The sequence below is a fragment of the Dermacentor andersoni genome, chromosome 3 (assembly GCF_023375885.2).
Source record: "Dermacentor andersoni chromosome 3, qqDerAnde1_hic_scaffold, whole genome shotgun sequence".
In the NCBI taxonomy this organism is placed as follows: Eukaryota; Metazoa; Arthropoda; class Arachnida; order Ixodida; family Ixodidae; genus Dermacentor; species Dermacentor andersoni.
In genome coordinates, this window is record NC_092816.1 from 29,596,185 (window position 1) to 29,615,978 (window position 19,794).

The 19,794-nt window shown below is 46.2% G+C and overlaps 2 protein-coding genes across 2 annotated transcripts; both read right to left on the bottom strand.

Moving 5' to 3' along the window:
* Nucleotides 1-252: 252 nt before the first annotated feature.
* LOC126518270 (phospholipid-transporting ATPase ABCA3-like) lies at nucleotides 253-9,552 on the bottom strand. The gene is made up of 5 exons (XM_050168117.3): nucleotides 8,613-9,552; nucleotides 6,864-7,051; nucleotides 5,492-5,665; nucleotides 3,088-3,301; nucleotides 253-739 (listed from the first exon to the last, which is right to left on the bottom strand). The coding sequence occupies exons 1-5, from the start codon at nucleotides 9,087-9,089 to the stop codon at nucleotides 518-520; spliced, it is 1,275 nt and encodes a 424-aa protein (XP_050024074.2). The 5' UTR covers nucleotides 9,090-9,552; the 3' UTR covers nucleotides 253-517.
* A 444-nt stretch (nucleotides 9,553-9,996) lies between these two features.
* On the bottom strand, nucleotides 9,997-17,040 carry LOC129380196 (uncharacterized). Its single transcript, XM_055078384.2, has 5 exons — nucleotides 16,893-17,040; nucleotides 16,211-16,505; nucleotides 13,447-13,572; nucleotides 11,847-12,089; nucleotides 9,997-10,013 (listed from the first exon to the last, which is right to left on the bottom strand). The coding sequence occupies exons 1-5, from the start codon at nucleotides 17,037-17,039 to the stop codon at nucleotides 9,997-9,999; spliced, it is 828 nt and encodes a 275-aa protein (XP_054934359.1). The 5' UTR covers nucleotide 17,040.
* Between the last annotated feature and the right edge of the window lie 2,754 nt (nucleotides 17,041-19,794).

The window sequence follows — 19,794 nt, forward strand, 5'->3', positions numbered from 1 at the left end:
TGGAGGCAATGCGATGTTCTGTTCACTCATTTAAATGGTCAATATGTTGTCACTTGCTCACATGTGATTTATTTTTTTCTGATCTAGCAATTTTGTGTCATTTCTACAGTGCATAAACATCCCTGCAAAGTTATAAATTGCAGTTGGCAGTATATATCCGGTTGTCCTCGCTGTTGCTCGTCCTCCTGTCCTGACTCGCGCTATGGCCCTGCTTACTATGGTACCTCCTTAAGGTAAGGACGTTATTACACGTAGCAGGTAAACACAATTTATTAGGCGAATAGACAATGCATGACAAGAAAAAAAAGGAATTGTGACAATAGCAGGAGTAAGGTTAATAGAAAACATGAGGTATTCAAAAAGTAGACTTTCTTGCAGGTACGTCAACACGAATTCTCAGATCATTGAAAAAAAAAAACCAAAAAAAACGTGGGGCGTCAATTAAATCGCGCACATGAATAAGAGAGTACGAATGTGGAGCCCCTTTCCTAATGGTCCCTGGGATAAGGATGACATGTTACACATCGGTTGCGTTCGTACTAACGGTGGTGGAAGTAGCAGTAATAGTTTGTCTGGGTTTCTCCGCGTGCGCTTTCCGAGCGAACTCGATGAAGATCTGCTCCAGGGTGTTGTCAGACACGAGGACGTGCTCGAAGGGAAATTCTTTCTCCAAGACGGCCAGCTTGTAGAACAACGTGCTCCAGGGAAGCTTGCCCTCCATGCGGAACTCGAGCACTCTCTGCGATGAGAATGGAACAAGAAAAACATTTTCTTCGTTGTGTTAAAGCCTCTCCCCTTGTAGCTCTTCTTCCTACGGTATTGCGCAATTCTTATGTGTGTGTGTGTGTGTGTGAGAGAGGGAGAGAGAGAGAGAGAGAACAACTTTATTGAAGATGCCTGCAGAATCGGTTAGGCTCCCTCCACGCACGGAGGACAAGCTTTTACCGCGACGCGGCCACAACGTCAGTCTCGTGCGTTGTGCTCCTCGAGATCTGCTCTTAACTTACAATATCTTCTTCCTGTTGTTATATGCATACAGGGTATTCAAAATATGATGCCCCAAGATTGAAAAATATGCAAATGCCGCGTATAATTGGGCAGAACCAAGGTAATGTGTGCCGTCGCTTGGAGATACTCAGATTATTTTTTTTTATACCTGAACGAGAACAAAGGGAACTGAGGGGCCCGATTGGTACTCACATCATAAGAAGCCTACAAACTAAAGCACCAAAAACAACATACGCTAAATTAGTTGTACTTAGTACAAGTACTTTTTCTCTTATGTTTTCCTTGGTGATTGTTTGTTGGCTTCTTATCATATATATATATATATATATATATATATATATATTACTTGCATATTGCTATCATATTTACGCATCTTTTCTGTGTTATCGTACACTTTGCTCGGGTTTGACATTCTTTTTTCTGTAGAAGACCTCTTTTCTCCCTGACGTAAGCCTATTCTTGTGCTGGCTTTTTGACGCAGTTGTCTAGGCGCAACAATGCTTCTCTGCTCCGCACTGTTATAAAGCACGAGGCTGTGTTCTGCTAGATCACGCTACATCACGATCATCTAAGCACACAATCCGCAGGCGTGTACAGATACTACCGATTCCCCAGCGCACGCCACACACACACACAAACACACACACACACAAACACACACACACACACACACACACACACACACACACACACACACACACACACACACACACACACACACACACACACAGACACACACACACACACACACACACACACACACACACACACACACACGCACGCACGCACACGCACACGCACTCACACTCACACGCACGCACGCGCACGCACGCGCACGCACGCACACGCACGCACACACACGCACACACACACGCACACATACACACACACACACACACACACACGCACACACACACGCGCGCTCACGCACGGACACACACATACGCACACACACGCACACACACACGCACGCACACGCCCCCGTGATGTGCACACACAGTTTCGCATACGGAGAGCACTAAAGGCTGCTCAGTTACGCTCTGTGTTCAGAGGGCGTATATCTAGATTAAAATACATATAGTTGTATTATTAAACTGTGTTATGTTCTAACCTTCATAGATGGCGGTTTACTGTACGTTATTCGTGCAGCAAGAGCAAATTTTCAACTGCAGTGTTGAAGGACAGACTCGCGACTTGTTCAATATATTACCTTCTGCACGTAGGAGAGAAACATAGAGCAATTGTAGCAGACACGCGATGAAAAAAAAAAGAGTAAGGTCATTTTATCGACGTGAGAAACTGATCTGCTGTCGCTAGCCGACGCACTTCGCGAATAATCAAATATCAGGCCGGAAATCGTGGCGGTCCTTACGCGCCTCACGATTTGCTCGTTCCCCTTATCAGTTGTCAGTCACCCGACGGATTCTCAAGAAACCTTTTAGTCTTATTATTTCTTGTTTTTGTTGTATGATATTGATATTTACGGCAACATAAGGGCATACTAATAAATGTCATTTGTACATGCTATGAAAAAAGGAAACAGGCCAGAAGGTGATGGGTCGGTCACGCAGGGATTTTTGCCTGAAGACAATTCTGCGGATTTTAAGTCCCCACGTTGACTTCTATAAAAATAAAAACTCTACGCTTGAGTTGCATCGCTAAAGTGCGGGTGTATGCAGCTGGGGGAAAACGGATGTTCTACTACGGTAGCAATGTAGGATAGTGGAAAGAAATTGTGCCTTTGAGCTTGCCGACGCAAACAGACATAGATAGTTATCTATGCCTGTTCGCGTTAAATGAAATTTCAATCTGAATGTTTCCTGCTGGAAACTAAACTTGAAGGAATACTGACGAAGATTGCTGCACAAGTTGCTCGAATTGACGTCGTATCAGCGAGGGCTTTTGATTGGTGAACGGAATTTGAGTCGTGGTCGGGCTTTGTGCTCTCCCTGTACAAATTTCGTCAAAACCACGCGGCTGCCATTGCTTAGCCTTTGCATGTTGTTTTTTGTAAATACCTGGATAGGTGCGGGGGCTGAATAATGTATAATGATGGCAATTATGGCGATTACTACTCACACGGCGCACGTCAACAACCGTGATTTCCGGCAGTGAATTGAGCACGCCTTTGGTGAGCTTCTCGACAGCGTCCCACGTGTCTTCTTCCAGTGTGAACAGCAGCTTGTATCCTTTGCCAAACCGGTCCTTGATGTGCTGCAGCGTTCCCAGGCAGACCATCTCTCCATCGACCATGATGCATATCCGGTCGCAGGAGAGCTCGCACTCCTCCATACTGCACAAAAGCATCGGACGTCTGTTGCTTGTAGCTTCAGAAAGCTATCCGTGGGCAGTTTACAATAGAAAGTTACTGAAACGACAGCAGCCACCGTAGTTCAATTGGTAAAGCATTGCATGCCTAATCCGGAAGGTGTGGGTTTGACTTCCATCGGCGGCAAATTATATTTTCGCCCACTTTCTTACCGGTTTCGTTAATGTTTCTATATGTTAAAATCAGGGTTAATTTTCGCTATGCATTTGCTGGCTTTATTCTTAAAGGGACTGACAACTGGTCAGAATGTGTTGTGAGACGTGTACGAAAATGAAAGAACCATGATTTATAGTGATAGAATCCAGCACGCTGTCGGCGATGTAAGTAAGAATTATAATATTAAATTCGCAAAGGAAGTATCAAAAACCAGTAAGTGGCGAGGCCTCACGGGGAAATCTTGGTGCTTCGGATGTATATTCTACGAGATTACCGTACGTAAGTCGATTGTTATTAAGTACAGTTAATTATTCTTTACTATTACAGTTTGTGCATTATTAGACACTCGCGCTTTATTGTATGTTCCGGAAATCAAAAGCACACGCATGGTTACGGCAACACGCTGAACTGCGTAACACATGTAAGAGCGTCGTTTCTTTTTCGATCCTATTGGTGTCGTTTTGACTGGTTAGTACCAACGCAGTTGGACAGGAAAGCACGAAAACATGTAGCTGTTATCGCAGAAATATGTTAACACTTCGGAAAACATGAATCGCAGGAACATCGACTTGATAAACAAAGTAATACTTTCTCACAGCTATGGCTGCCCCTCTCGTCTACCTCTCACTAATGCAGGCGTATAATCGATATCACCCTCACCTATCACAGTTTTCAGCATGCTTCCAGTGAACGACTACGACCTCACTGCAGATGGAAGCATTCTGATATAAAATGTTCCACGGCGTTTTCCGTATTACCACTTCATGATTTGACACTCTGACCGGTAAGCTTTCCATTGTACTGAAACAAAATGGGTACCATTGAAATTGGTTGTCAGTTCCTTTAATTGGATTTGTATGCTTGTGACTAAAAAATAAATAAAAAATTGAACGTCTAGGTTTTCCTTCTTTTCAGAAGTTTACTAGACACTGTGTTTTTCTAACCGTATAAGGCTAGTTTTCCCACAAGGCCCTATGCCAAGTTAATGGCGGTTTATACCGTGTTTTGTAATGAGCACCTACATATGTGTCTACCGTTTGCAGCTTCTTTGAGATGGCAAACGATGACGTGACTCGTTATGACGCGACGCAGGTTAGACATGCTCAAACATGCACATTTCACACACATTTCGTCTTCATTTGAATGATGACCATGGGACAAAAACGCCCAATTATGGTAGTTCCCGCTGCCGGTAGTTCAGATATCCTTTCGTACGTCAAGTTCATCAAATCGCGCCGTAATGCGATCGCCCCGTTCATGTAAATGCCACTTGTTCAAAGTGGGTGAGCGTCGGGGCGGGCTGGGTCAGCCCATCTGCTGCAAGCCTTTGATTGGCTGGACCCGCATGGTAAAATGAATGTAAATCTCATCCGTTCAAGATGGCGGCCTCGGAGAGGGGCTGTGTGTCCTTCGAGCACACGGCAGTGTGTCGAGACCTATGAAGCTGTCGCTTCCTTAGCGAGTACGTGCGTAGAGCGCTGCTGTCCTTTTCGCCAATGGGGTGTTCGTGCAAATGCGGCAGCCGACGAGTCCCAACTGCATCGCTGAACCCGCCTGCTTGTTCTTCTCGCGTCTGTCGGCTACACGTGAATGAGCTTCACGTATGTAGTGGTAGCGACAACAGACGAATTCAAGAAGACGTTTCGGCTCTCAGAGGCAGTATTGTGCAAATGTTGCCGTTGTGTAGAAAAAAAGGATTTGGCTTTGTGGCAACTGCACAGATCTAAGCGACATCTCGAGGAGTCCCCAAAACGACTCGCCCCGTGCAAAATGCTTCAACGGAAAATAAATTCAATTCACCACGCTCCATCGTGACGTGTGCCTACGTAAGCGAAGGATTTTGGCGAAATCAGGTATAGCGGCAGCGCTTGATTATTTTGGTCATTAAAATATATTCCTTAGCTTTTAAAAGGTAGCCAGAACATGACACGTGACCTGCGCTTAATCTAGCCGGAAGCGTGTGTATTAAAGTGCGAATGCCGGCACAGTGGCGAGTACCTGTGCGAGGTGAGCACGATGGTGGTCTTGGTCCTGTTCTTGAGTGGGTTGAGCGCCTCGTGTATACGCGTCCTGGCCAGCACGTCGACGCCGGCGTACGGTTCGTCCAGCAGCACCAGCCCGGGGAGGCCGATCAGGGCCACGGCCATGGACAGCTTGCGCCTGTTGCCGCCGCTGCCATGTTCGCGGTGCCGAGGGACAACAACACACCCTTCGTAAATCGTATACGCCCCCACCGCCACACCAACAGCTCTTCCGAAGCAAACAAACGAGGCGCGTCTTTTGGCTCATGTCACTTGTAGGGCGCGTGCACATAAGTGTGTTACGTTGGACACAGCAGCCCGCACGTATATGCACACACTTTATTCCATCGTGCAGTTTCTCCATAATTGTGAAATTAAGAATTCTATTAATCGAGGAACAGCCTAAATTGATTCCAGGATCTGCTAAAAATATTTGCTTCTTATAATGACCATATTTGCCTAATCAGGAATCTGCTACCTGAAATTCTACCTGAAATCTGCTACCTGAAATAACAAGCAGTAGCATAACTTAAGATAAGAGTTGATAGGCCATAATCAAATGCCTCCAAGAATAACCCAGCTGCAGTGTTTACAAGGATCAGAAACGGCATAAGCGTCGAACTTAACATATACACAGCAACCACGTGGGAAGAATTCGTGACGTATACAGTTTTGGTGTGGTGAAGGCCAGTGTCGGGGGTGCTCATATTACGCCTATCGGTGACCACGATCCGATTGGAAATGTGTATGGTCTTGTTACCGGCCATATCGAAAACATCCCGGTGCGTTTCTCGGCTCGGAAACAGCATAAATAGTGCCGTTGATGTTATGTGAAATGGGTGCCTCGATGCCGTCTCTACGACACACTGAAGATGCGTGCAGGTGTCACATGCACGCTTCATGTGCCTGGTTACCACTCTGAGGACGCTACGCGCAGTGAGGCTGTATTAAGAAGAGCAGCCATTGACCAGCGAGAGGTATACGATTTGTTATGTATTGCTATATCGATTTATGCTACCACTGCGCCACTTCTCACAGCTTCCATGGCCTCTTGTGACAAAGTCACAGACGTATACCTGAATCAGTCATCCGCGGTGTGCTTGCATTGAAGGGAACCGGAAAGTTCCCTGTGCCAGTGAATTAAATATTAGAAACGCAACACCAGTGATACATAGAATACCAAGGATGTAGAAGGAGGTCTGAAGGTTAGAAAATGCTGGCCTGAACAAGCCTCGAAGAAGGGTGAGTGCTTCGCGGTAAGCGTTTAAACTATTTGGGTTTGACCGCTTGTAATTTGTGTCCTACTGGCCTCGTACGTAAGGATGCATAGGAAGTCGCAGTGAGCTCACCTGTAGTGCTGGCACCTCTTTGCCGCCTGATCGCTGAGGTCAGTAACGTATATGATATGATCCACCGCCCCGGGGAGGACGTCTTCGGGAACGCCACGAAGGCGACCAAAGAGGTACAGCATCTCGTAGGCATTCAGCTTGTCCAACAACGCTCCGCCCTGAGGACAGTAGCCCAGCTTCGATTGCCACTGTGTAAGGCGTTGGTGAGACAAAAAAAAATTATTATGCAGGTCCACGTACTGTGGCAATGGCTGTAAGCGAAGCATTGTTCGTTCTTAACAGTCCTCACACTCCAGCCTCTTGCCCTTTAATACCTATGGTTCATACCGAGAGATTATCGCTTCTAAAGGAAGAAACAAGTACGTTAAGCAAGCACTCACGCTAAACGTGTTATTTATCGCTTTGCTAACACAGATTAGCTATTCCATTGCCTCAAGATGTATAGCTGTCCCGAGTGAAGAGTGACATGGTGGGAATTAATAATGATACGCTTTTATAGGCCTTCGCGCTTTTCTAAGCATCAATGAGCGTTTGGATTGTCACAATTGTGCTGTTTTACTTGGGTATCCTGGCTCACATCCCACCATTGGAACTGTTCTGTTTTATTTTTTTTGAGCGACAGCTTGCGTTAAGTTCCCACCAAGCCTACTTGGCGAGTACAAGACCGACCTAAGGTCCCTTTAATGCTACAGAGAAAAACGTCAGCAGCAACAACAACAGAAACCGAAGCATACACGCAGCCTTTAGATCGACCGACCCACGCCAAACTCCGCACAGGTTGGTGAACTAAGCTCTGCCTAAAAGAAAAAAATTATGTTTTGAATTTCTTGTAGACCGTAGGCAGCCTCTCCTCCTGACAACCCTTGTACATTATATTGGCACATTCACTTCAACGCTTTTCAAAATTTATTAGAAGGATTACTTAAAATATTCATCCCCAATATGGAAGTCAGATGTACATAAAACTGCATGAAAGTAATTTATTCATGTTCTTGCCATCAGTGTTCGAAAAAAAATGACAATAATTTGATCTATATAGACCGCTATATGTTGCCGAGACGACGAAAAGCAGCCGGGTAGGGCTTTACGAATACCGCGAGGTGACATGAAAATCCAGGATGCGGCATGAGATTGTAACCGACAAAGGCCACCACACGATGTTCCATCTTCATCTTCGTGTTTTGGCAAAGAAAAGCGTTATTTACCATAAAATGAAGACATTACTTTGGCAATGTGCATGGAGAAATTGCTTTTATCATCTAACCAGAATATTTATTTAAAGAAAATGGTTTTCCGGCGTGCAAATAAAGTCCGCCTAGTAAACCGATTATATCACTGAGTTGCTTTCGTGTTTCACAGTGTTATAACCATAGGTCGGCGAACTCACTCATGTGTCGACTCCCTTACGTTCACTCAGGCTCCCACCGACCGGTTTGTCCGAGTCTGAGCGAGTCCAGATGAGAACGCTTTTAGTGAATTTGAGTGCGAGTGAGCCTTGCTAGGACTGATTTGGTGAGCGTGAGTACAAGTGAGCCTTTTGAGTCAGATTTCTGGTGAGTGCGAGTTCGAGTGAGCCCGGTTGAATCCGGTGTCGTGGAGTCTTGAGTCCGACTGAGCGCTAAGTTATTTATTTCGTGAGCGAGTCCGAGTCAGTCCTCCTAATTTTTTTGCCGAACCTACATGGCTATAAGAGCGTAGAAGTCCATTTTAGCAAAAGGTAGCTCAGTGACAGCTCCTCTAAGTCCTCACCTTCCGAGTCTCGTCGGACAGGACGGCGCCCTTCATGTAGGCGTCGCCGTACGTCGCCCGGATTAGGCCGGCTAGCATTCGGAACGTGGTCGTCTTGCCAGCGCCGTTCACACCCAGCAGGCCGAAGCACTCACCGGGCTTCAGTGCGAACCAGAGCCCTCGCACGGCGTGCACCGGGCCGAACACCTTGTGCAGGCTTCGCACCACGAGCGTATGCTGGTGGAAGCGTCTCTGCCTACAGATGAACTCGACGGCCGCTCTCTCGGTGGCAACGTCCTGATCCTCCTGGTCTGGAGACTTCTGCGGCGGCGGTTCCAGCTTCTGTCTCGAGAATAGATGCAGTGCCAGGGCACGGTAAAGCAAATAGAGGAACACGAGGAAGCCCAGCAGGAGCATGATGGAGATGTCCTGGAGAATTCCGTGCGGCGAAATGGACACGGCTGTAATTTCGTACCAGGGGCTCCGAGTTCTGTTCATCAGTACTGAAACAAAAGAATAGACAGATACAGTCGCTAAAGAAACAGGACGGTTTGTAGCTTTCAATGCAATGCCTACTTTAGCGGGTTACCCCCACTTTACTGTATTGGGTATCTGGGTTCCTAGCGTTATTTCGTGGGCCGATTCCGAAGGTAACGCAGTCTAAAAACGTGACCGAAGATGGTGCGGTCAAAAAATCTACTAGCAGTGTGATGGTCCTCCTACTCCCTCCACGCAAGGGGTGACGCGATAAAAATGCCGTGCTAAGCGACTCCGCGCCTTTCTCAACCCCAACTCGCCCAGGAACGTATTGTCTTTGGTGAACTTCAAATAGAGGTTGAATCGCCATCCAGTTAAATTGCACTCGGCGTACTCCTGCTGAATTATTATGTATATTACAGCGAAGCTGTATATGGCTAGCCGATTCGTGCGTTCGTCCGTCGACTGTACGCCGCAAACTCCTGCGGCACAACCTCATGCGCATGCGCGACAAAAAAAAAATGAAAAGGGAGAGAGAGGGAGAGAGAACGAGACGCGCGATTGGTTGCGCCAGTAGCGACGTCGCTGCTCTGTCGCAGCCGAGCGCTCGCGTAGCAGTTTTTCTCCGGCTCCGAAATGGCTAGCCGACATCTCATCCGTACTCCTGAGGAGTAGGTAGCTTTTGATCAGCAACGCCGCGAGCAGAACCGGGAACGAGCTCGGCTACGCCGTGCCGATGCTGCAGCCCGGGCACGACAGCAGGCTCGCGAATCCAAGTGCAGGCAGCAACTGCCTACTGTTGCTTCGCAACATGTCCAAGCGCATTAATTAGACGTTAGCCACGAGGCAACCCCACCCATCCATCAGCGCCTATCCAGAAGTCAATGCAGAGTTGACACCGACTGCTGACGGGTCCACGAAAATCCCCCTACCTGACAGCCTGAACTAATGATGAAAAGGGCCAACATCAAATGCTACCGAAGAACAGCGCCGACCTTGTATTCCCAGGTTGATATCCTGTCACGTATTCCATACCATCGGAGGTGGGAATACTGTAGAACGATGCGATATCATGGGCAGGGTATTGGAACTGATTGGACGATTATGATTGGCCGCGATACAGTAATCAAATTCCCTAGTCGAGTGGCCTAGGGAAGACGACGGTATTAAATGCGGAGACCTTTCGCGCAGTGAGGCCGACGTGTCCTGATGTGAACTCGGATGTTTAACATGCTCCTGCATGGAGTGGGCTTCCGTAACTGGAGCTGCTTAACTAATGTCAAATAAACCCATTTTCCCTCATTCCTGCTACGAGACGTATTCGTCGATGGGCTTGGTGGATTCCTTGCCCTAACGCCACTTCGAACCGCAACACTACCAAGGATCCGGCAGCCTACCAAGCCGTCGCTTGATGAACCGTTGGGATTACCCCGTGACAAACACCGAGGCCTCACGTTTAAGCTTTGCTGGTTAACCATCTGTACGGAGTACTTGTGCGGTGAGCTTTTTCCTTTTTCTTTGTGCTTCTGAATTCGTTTTTCTTTTTTTTTCTTGATACAGAATGTGTGATATGCCTGTAACCCACTCCTCTCTGATGCCTTGAAAGCCATTGAGGGTGTCATGGTTGTGTATATATATTGACAGAAAATTCTGAATGTGACATAGACAGTAGGATTACAGGCTTTAAACTGCTGTTTAGAATATGTCGACCCATCACAAACAGCAATCCTGCGAGTATATAACGCCGTTCTTCCTGCTTTAAATCGAGGTAACGGCGTACGTGTGCTAAGCAACCTCCGCCAGTGTTGCTTGTTGAATTAGTCGCGCCGAGAGTAAGCGCGAATGACTGATAAACACTAATAAAAGTACTCGTTGAGAAGATAATCGGTTAAGCTTCAGAAAGCGCCAATCAGCCCGAACTAGCGTGCGCAATCAAAAAAAAAAAGAAGGAAAAAAGACAGGCAGGAGGAGCACTGCACTTCGATCAACTGTTTTTCGCGTGGCTATATGGAGCCATGAAAGCGCAAGGCAGCAATTGCGAGTTTGACAAGCCTATCGTATCGAGAATAGACCAACTGTTCGCATCAGTGATACTCACAACTACGAAATATGCTGTTCTGGATGGCAAGGTTTGATGTGTTAAACAACCTCGCACTCCACAACTTACTGCCGGTATTTGCGCATATTTATAGTGCCTATAGGAAAGATAGAAATAAAGGCTCTGCTAAGCTATGTTGCGTTGGGCGAATCTCGCTCAATGCTGCTGGCCTTTTGTGATTTTCTCGGCTTCTTGCTTATCTTGCTGAAACTTCTTCAATTATCTTTTAAATATTTCGAAAAATAATTACACCTTTGTGCAATTTTCTCGAACCAAGTATACATATCTTCTCTAACCTACACCCCCTCTCAAATAATGTTTTACTACCTCTTATCTTACAGAAGCACCGCATGCAATCATATGCTATGTTTCTTGTTTGTCGGTGGGGAATTTTGTGCCAACCGTAATATAGCATGATCCAAATCGTAATTAACACGCTCTCCGGTACGGTCTTTTAACCTTCGCATTTTACCCAATAGAAAGATGGGCTTGTAGCGCGCACGTCATCGCAAAGCTTGAGCGTGGAGGCACAGCTTACGCGAACGTATATGGACAGCACGGCGCAGACCGAGTCTCTCCTGGCCTTTGGTCGTTTCGATCATTGTCGGGTTGTTCTACTCTTAACGAACACTTTTCGAAATATACCGCCGTGAACAGACGAATGCAGTTGGCACACTCACCGTCGCAGCAAAACCTTATGGCCGAGCCGTACGCGTTCACCGAGTCGCAGAAATCGATGTGCTTGTCCAGCAGTTTCTTCCTGCTTCGCAGGTAATCGCATATTGCCACTTCGTACCTGAGGTTGACGGCGCGCACGGTTGTGGCCGAGAGTGCGAATGGCGGGAAGAACATGAAAGGCAGCCTCACGTTCTGGCCCTCCAAAGCGTCGGACGCGTACAGAAAGCCGATTATAGTGCCGGGACCTGGAACAACGGGGCAGAGGTTAGCTAACTCTGATGCACCCGCAATGGCACCTTTTGTTTTTCGTCTTCCAGCCAAGCGAAAGTAATGAACTATTTACTAAGCTGCCGAGGTTTTACGCTTCGAGCACTGCTTTAGGCGTTAATTATGTAATGTGTTTAGTATGGCGTACAGACATGCCGACATGAGCACACTATATGCGTGTGCTAGAATACCAGTACATGAAGATAGGAATAGTGGCGCAAAGGGCGAAATATGTCACGGCTGTGTTGTTCGCGACAGGATAAATTTTTTTTTCGTTTCGTCCTTCTCCTCTTGAAAGGAGAGGAAGAGAAAGAAACGAATAGAGCGAAAACAAGTCTCGCAATTATATTTTTATTGGAAACACGATTCTCTCACCTATATGTGGAAAATAATGATTTACTGCAATTTGAACCCTGCGCACCCTCGTTGAGCACGGCGTCTCAAGGTGTAGCCATTCGCGTTGATGTTTTTATCTAAAGATGCAAAGTGACGTCCTGTAGAAAACATCAACAAAAGACAGCTTCTTTGCTAACGTCGATGTCAGTGGTTACCGCTAGAATTCATTTAGTGTTGTGCATACACCTAGCTCAGGCATGTGCCATACTTGAGTTTACACATACGTATTTCGATGTAAATGTATACTTATGTACAAATCAACTTCCGTGAGTGCATATGTGCTTTGATGCTGGTGCGTGTACCGTTAGGTGATCTGTATTCACTCCCCTACCATATGCTCGTACATCTACACTAAGTGTTACAAATCTATTCAAGAAAGAAGTCCCTTTTTCAAAGACATTTTCTCGCTTGATGCGTGTGGTTTTTTGACACAATAGAACCTTTCCCGCTTAAAAGCGTATTCGGGTAGCTTCGAAGGTGAGGACCGCGTGTAATACTCGGGTTAGATTACATACACAAATGTAGCGGGACAAGAAAAGAGGAATACATCGGCGTTTTTCCAAGAAAAATAAAATTACAGTTAAATTTAGGTAAGAATGAGGACGCATAACAAGATAATTATACCAGTGCATTGTCTTTTTTTTTTCATAGCGAAATAATTCAGCTGAATAGACTAGCTGCCCTTAATGTAAACCGATGTTAATCACAGCCTCAATGTTCAACATATCTTTATGGTCAGTAAGCTATCCTATAAAAAACACACCGTGTCACGTACGATCATGTGGAATTATCGGATGCGGAAATTACGAAACGGTGTCATGTTTCTTTTTGCTTTCAGATGGAAGCTTATACATCGAGGGGATAAACGTTATCGCCACTACGGCTTTGATAAAATAATAGTGCAAGAGAAACAGACGAAAACGTACACCTTAAACTTACCTGCTATCGCGAAAAGTCCGAGGACAATGGCATATGCCGTGCTACTGTCGGAGGCATGCTCCGATATGAGATACGGGAGAAGTATGCCCAGGGGAGCAAACGAGATCATGATTATAAGCAGCGATGCTGAAACAAAGTAACAAATAGTTACGTAAGCGGTCGCCAAAAACCTTTAGGATTAATAACAAAGTGTTACACTAATACCAGTATTAATTGACACCACCACACAAGAAATTGTCCTGCCTGCGCACGCCAATAGCTAAGCCATTCCAAACACGTACACCATTGAAGGTGCAGCGAAGAGGAATACTAGAACAGTTAAATATTTCAAAAGGCAATATTTGTTAATTTCGCGGTAAGAGGTCGTTTACTATGTAAAAAAAAAAAAAAAAAAAAAAAAACATTAAGCCGAAACTTCTTGTTCTCTTAATTTAGGGCTAACACTACAGGTGCCGCTATGCGTCATTATGACGTCGTGGATTGCTAAGTATTTTCTCATATTTAGGGCTGTTTGTAATGGAGCGAAAGTTCTCGAATCTTGATAAGCTTAGTCTGACCCTTTTAGAATACTGAGCAGTTAATATTTACCGACAAAAAATAATTAGGACCGAGCAGACACCATCTAAAACCATGCACGTCGCGTCTGGCTGGTGGAAGTGAGAACTTCAAGGCAGAGTCGCCAGCCAGTGTTTGATTTCTTGTCTTTTCTAGGTTATCGAGCCTCTTCTCACGGGAAGAGTGACGTTTCCTTTGTCCTAGAAAGTTAATTTACTAATACAGGTTAATATTTTTTATTGATTTAGTGTTCCCATAACCAGCAGCGGAACCGGACGGTGTATATACCGTTATACACCTTTCAAAGAAAGTCGTGTGTTTGAAAAGATGCAAACCACAGTGTTTCTGCGACGTCATGAAACTCAAAAAAGAATGACTGCCCGACGGGCGCCTGCACGTCGCGTGAGAGTGGACCACTCGGAGTGCCCAGGTGGTATATCACCTTGCACCAAAGCTGGTAGTGGCTTCCTCCAGGTCTATGCGCGCCGTCGTGCGCATTCCCGGACGCTTTGTTGCCCGGTGCCCATCAGCGACCACCACCTTTTCCAGCCCGGAAATAAACCGTTGTTTTCTTACAAAGATGTGCTAAATTGGCGACGAGGAATTGGTGGAAGCTGCAAGCTGGACCACAGAAACTTGGGTCACATTCCGGACTACTCTCAGGAAGGAAGTTTCAACGTATTGTGCGAAGGCCTGGAATTTTTCTTCGAGGCTCACGATATCACCTGCACCAAGAAGCGCGCTCTGCCACGCTCACGTGCGGACGTGTGGTGAAGTCGTGAGCCTCGAAGAAAAGAAAAATCCTGGCGTTCGCACCATGCGTTTCTGTGGTGAGTCCACGTGTGACATTATACAAGCGCTGCTTGCACCAAGGCGACCTTGAGATGTCTATTTTGAGACTACACCTTGACTAACGATTTGACCCAAAGCCCAACGAGGTGCTGAGCTGCGTCAGTTTCGATCAAAACCTGGCACCGACACATTCGATTGCTGGATACGTTGTAGTGCTAGGCAACATAGCACGCGTCTGTAACTGGGAATTAAGCCCGACATGGACGCTGCAAGCATCGCCGCCACTAGTAGCTGTCGGCACGGCCACATCCCTCGACACAGCAGCGCCAGCGACAATACCTACCACTAGTGGGAGGTGTTCTACACTGCATCTGGACATCATGTACAGAGACCGTCTCGTATGCGGAATACGAGACAGTCACCTCCAAGAACGCCTGCTGGCTGAACGTGACATCATATTTCGATCGTGCTTACACCCTCGTCTTGTCAGCGGAGTCTGCGGCACAGCAGCAGATACAGCTCCAAGCCGGCAAGCGAGAAGGGACCGTACAATGCGCCAGATTTTCTACCCGACGCAAGCAAAATGTGACCAACAAACCGTATTTCCGATACACCAAAATGCATTCACCGGATGCAGGACTGCGAAGAAAAATCTGCGGAGTACGCATATTGCTCAAAAAAGTCCACATCGTAGTAGCTTGCTTCTGCAGCAAGAAAGAATTGAAGTCCACAGCTCAGCAACAGCAAACGCACGCATCCACAGTACCTCAGGGACACAGGAATCACCAACTCATGTCCCACATCGGCTCAGTGGGAGATCACCATGAACAGTGTAAATGTGGGTTCGTCAACACCGATCACAGTCGAATTAACTGTGAACGGGCAGCCACAGCTGACGAGGATAGACTCTGAAACGTCTAATTCGGTGATCAGCGATGAGTCTGTTCAACGTCGCTGGGCTTCTTGTTCAGCACAGCTACTGCCTACAGATCTTACACTGCACGTATGGTCAGGACAAAAATAAATCTGCTAGCAAGTTGACCAATCCCAGAGCCGTACAACTGTACCTACACCTCAAGCAGAGCACAAAAATAAACCGTTGTTTTCTTACAAAGATGTTTTACTGGACGACGAGAAAAGGGGGGGGGGGGGGAGGGAGAGGAAAATAGTATTCACGCGTGAGGTACTTTGGACCTTCCGTAACTTTAGCAGTTGCTTTTCTTTTCTCGGGGCCTAGACTATCGGCTTCAACCGCAAAAGTGTTCGCCTTGCCACGTACGACTTACTTTGTAAAACAAAGTGATTGCTGCGCGAATTTGACATTGGCCTTTTTTTTGTTACTCTTAAAAACAATTTGCTAATACCGCATAGGCTTATATAGTGTCTCCTTAAGCAGGTGTACAGGAACGCGTCTTACCTAACGTGTCGCCGTGCAGGTTGAAAATGACAGCGAAGCCACCGTAAATTATCGTCATCGGCACCAGGTAAAAGATCAGGTCGAAGAGGAAGTGGGCGACGAGGTAGAGGAACCCGGAGACGCCCGTCATAAGCTGCAGCTGACGGGCTTCGCTGCACACCTCGAGGGAGGGCAGCACCACGAACGACGACATGATCAGGCCAAAGCTCACAGAGCCCATGACGCCCCAGTAGGCCCACGTGTGCTGCAGAAGCTCGGCCAAGTCGTTCAGCGGATCACGCTCGATGACATTGGCCTGTACACGAGTATGAAGCAATACTGAGCGGGCAGTCGTGCAACGGCTGCAGCTATTTTTATTGTTTTTTTTAAAGCGAAGCTGCTATAGCGGCTGGAACCACACAATAACGTCAACCTTTTATCTTGTGGTCACTATCATTCCTACTGCGCACTATCTATTAACGAAAGAGAATTCTGCTACATGCACAAATTGCACGCTGCTGGTGCTGTGAGCTCTTCAATAAGCCTAAGAGTAAACGGCCTTGTGCTTTACTGCCTAAGTTGCTTTGGGCCGGCTGTGCTGTTCAGCGTCATTGATTGGGATGGCATTGTGATTAAAGGATTGGAAACTGCTTGTGTGAATGCGGGTAGAAAGACCGCAGGCAACCCGTGTGTGGGAACTTACGCGTATCTCCTCCTCAGTCAGCGTGTACAAAGAGACCCCGGTGTGGATGCGGCTTTGAGGCTGACCCGTCTGCTGTCGGAGGAGCACGGTGTCGATTAGGTTCTGTTGGATGCTGGCCGCGATCACGCTCAGAGGGTTGCTCCACATTTCGACCCTGCGTCCGCGGCAAAGAGGACACAGATACGTGAATCTCGTGCTTCGACCGACACTGACTTTGTATCGCTTGGCACGTCGTTCCAGATGTCTCTTCCGTTGCGCCCATTGTACGTGCAATAACAAACATGCGAGCATTCGAAAAGATGCCCCGCTGCATACAAACTTTTAAAGAAAGACATCTTAGTACTTGCCGAAGGAAAAATCCCCATCAACCACTTAATTCCCAAATTCCTAAAAAAATCAGTGATTGCAGAGTTGCAAAGAATTTCTACAGTCAAATCCGCGTTGTTCAAAGCAATTCGTGATAGTCATCACTTATTCTAATTCTAAACACCTAAAAATTACATAGCCTGAAAAGTATACTTTGATATGTTATACTTGAAATGTATGTAGAAGTATGCATACTTCTTTCGTGTGCATTCGTCTGCGCTGTTGCGTACTCCGGGGTAGCGTATCGTACTGCTGCCGAGTTGTAGCAACGCCTGCCTATCGAAGCTCGACCGACGTTACTATTGGGTAGCGTGGCGCTGTCGGCGGGCTGCAGGCATCCGGTAGACCATGGCGACCGGGCAAGGACGAGACGATTTCTAGTGCGAAACTGGCATGGTTTATTCAAAGGTTGATGAAAGATGAGAAGAGAATGAATTGATCAAAAGTACATTTCGAAGCCCCTTAAATAGGCTCTCTACAATCGTGGGAGGGATCTTGCTTCCGTCGACGTCACGTGACCGGCACAGAAAGAGGGCCTCTCCTCTGGTTACACCGAGTCTGCTGCAAGGAGGAGGGCGTCCCACCTCCTGGAATCGCTTGTCCGTCTCTTTTGCGCGTTCCTGGTTCTTGGAAGTTCTCCTGCAGAGTTGGACTGTTCGAGCAAAGGGTCCGTCTGAAATCGCGCCCGCCCGCGCGCGCACACGCACGCACGCACGCACGCAAACACAAAAGAGGCCTGTAAACACTGCGGGGCCTCCGCCAGACACTCGAAATGGTCATGGCGAATTAGGAAGTCGCGCTTCATTCCGACGAGGCATGGTGGGTGAAGGTCGGGTGAGAGAAAGTCCTTTCTGCACGAGGTGCGGGACGCCAACCGTGGCAGGAGAAGTCACGCCTCATTTCGACGAAGAAGGTAAGGTGAGAGAAGCTCGGGTGAAATTCCTTTTTGCACGAGGTGCCAGACGCCAACTGTAACAGCGCCTTGTGTCCCCATGGTAGTTAACCGCAACATGGGGCAGTAGCATTTTCGGTCTCACTTTTACGCTGAGACTTTTCCAACTGTTCAATTGACATCGTTACGATGAGTTGTTAGGATAAAATTTCTTTGTGCTTGTGAGTCACGTGCATAAACTGCAGTCTTCGTTCTTTAATCGCAAATGAATCCAATATATCCCAAATGAATCATTTGGGATATATTGGAAAGGAGGATTGGTTCACGTCCCTGGCCACTCAAAAGAAGGGACTGTCTTTCATACATGTGAACATTCAGTCTCCAGCAAGCTACCTGAATTAGAAACATTATTTCTGATATAAATAGTGAGTGCAATGTAGTCGTGCTCAGGGAAACATGGTATTGCTTTGATGATGTCTTTCGCCTGCCTTGCAAAAAAGTATTTCATAAAAACCGAACCTCACGTCGCGGTGGAGAAGTATCTGTTCTGATAGATGATTCCCTAACATGTGAACTGTTAGCCGAGTATTCTTGTATGACAGAAAACTGTGAAATGTTGTGTGTCCAAACACCGGGTGTACTCTTTGCCGTATGTTACCGCCCGCCGGATGGTTTATTGGAACCTTTTTTTTATTTTTTAGAGCGCATACTAGAATTTGCGTCAGAAAACAAATATAAAGTGGTCTTAGGAGGAGACTTCAACATTGATATGAGTTCCGATGGTGCTAGGAAAACAGTATTTCAAAGAACTTTTGTGTCAAGCCGATGTATAAATGCAGTTGAAACCTTCACGAGAATAACAGAAAGTACGAAAACTACTCTTGATCTTTTTATAACGAACTATAATTCATTCTTAGTAACAAGTGTAGTCTTAAACTGTCCTCTTAGTGACTACATGCCAATAGTCATGTTTTACACACAAGAGCAAACGAAACCGAAAAAGATAACACTGAAAAAACATTTCAGACATTAAACGAGTACACATTAGCTGCCTTTCAGGATTAACTGCCTTTCAGGATGCCTTGAGACAAGTATCTTGGAAGGAAGTTTTTCAACAAAACGGAGGCTGAGCTAGCATACAACATTTTCTTGAAAAAATTTTCAGCTGTTTATGCGCAACATTTCATACACAAGAAAAGAAACCACAAAGCTTATCGGAAACCTTGGATCACCAAAGAGCTTCTAAAAAAATAAAGAAAAAAGATAAACTTTATGCCAGGTTTATAAAATATCGGAATGGCGAGGATCTAAGATGCTTCAAAAGTTTTAGAAATAAATTAAATAAAGAGTTAAGGAATACAACAAATCGCTATTATTTGCGTACTTTTTCTTCATGCGAAGGATATACAGAAAAGATGTGGAACAAGTTAAATGAACTAATGGGACGCAAACAAAACACTGAACCTATAAAGAAAGTTTCTGTAAACGGATGCCTTTTAACCGGAGATCACTTAGTTAACGCATTTAATGATTACTTTACAGACAGTGATTCCCATTCATCACAAAGCCCACCATATACATTTGAGTTCCCTGCAACTATGGACACTATTTTTTTTTTCAAGCGACAAGCTCTACCGAGGTTTG

Bases quoted from the DNA above. Each gene is read 5' to 3' on its own strand.
- LOC126518270 (XM_050168117.3), bottom strand. From the start codon at position 9,089: ATGAACAGAACTCGGAGCCCCTGGTACGAAATTACAGCCGTGTCCATT. The intron at 7,052-8,612 runs GTGAGGACTTAG...CGCCTTACACAG, and splicing joins TGTCCGACGAGACTCGGAAG to TGGCAATCGAAGCTGGGCTA. The intron at 5,666-6,863 runs GTGAGCTCACTG...CGAACATGGCAG, and splicing joins AAGAGGTGCCAGCACTACAG to CGGCGGCAACAGGCGCAAGC.
- LOC129380196 (XM_055078384.2), bottom strand. From the start codon at position 17,039: ATGTGGAGCAACCCTCTGAGCGTGATCGCGGCCAGCATCCAACAGAAC. The intron at 16,506-16,892 runs GTAAGTTCCCAC...ACTCGTGTACAG, and splicing joins TGACTGAGGAGGAGATACGC to GCCAATGTCATCGAGCGTGA. The intron at 13,573-16,210 runs GTAAGACGCGTT...ACTTTGTTTCAG, and splicing joins CCTGCACGGCGACACGTTAG to CATCGCTGCTTATAATCATG.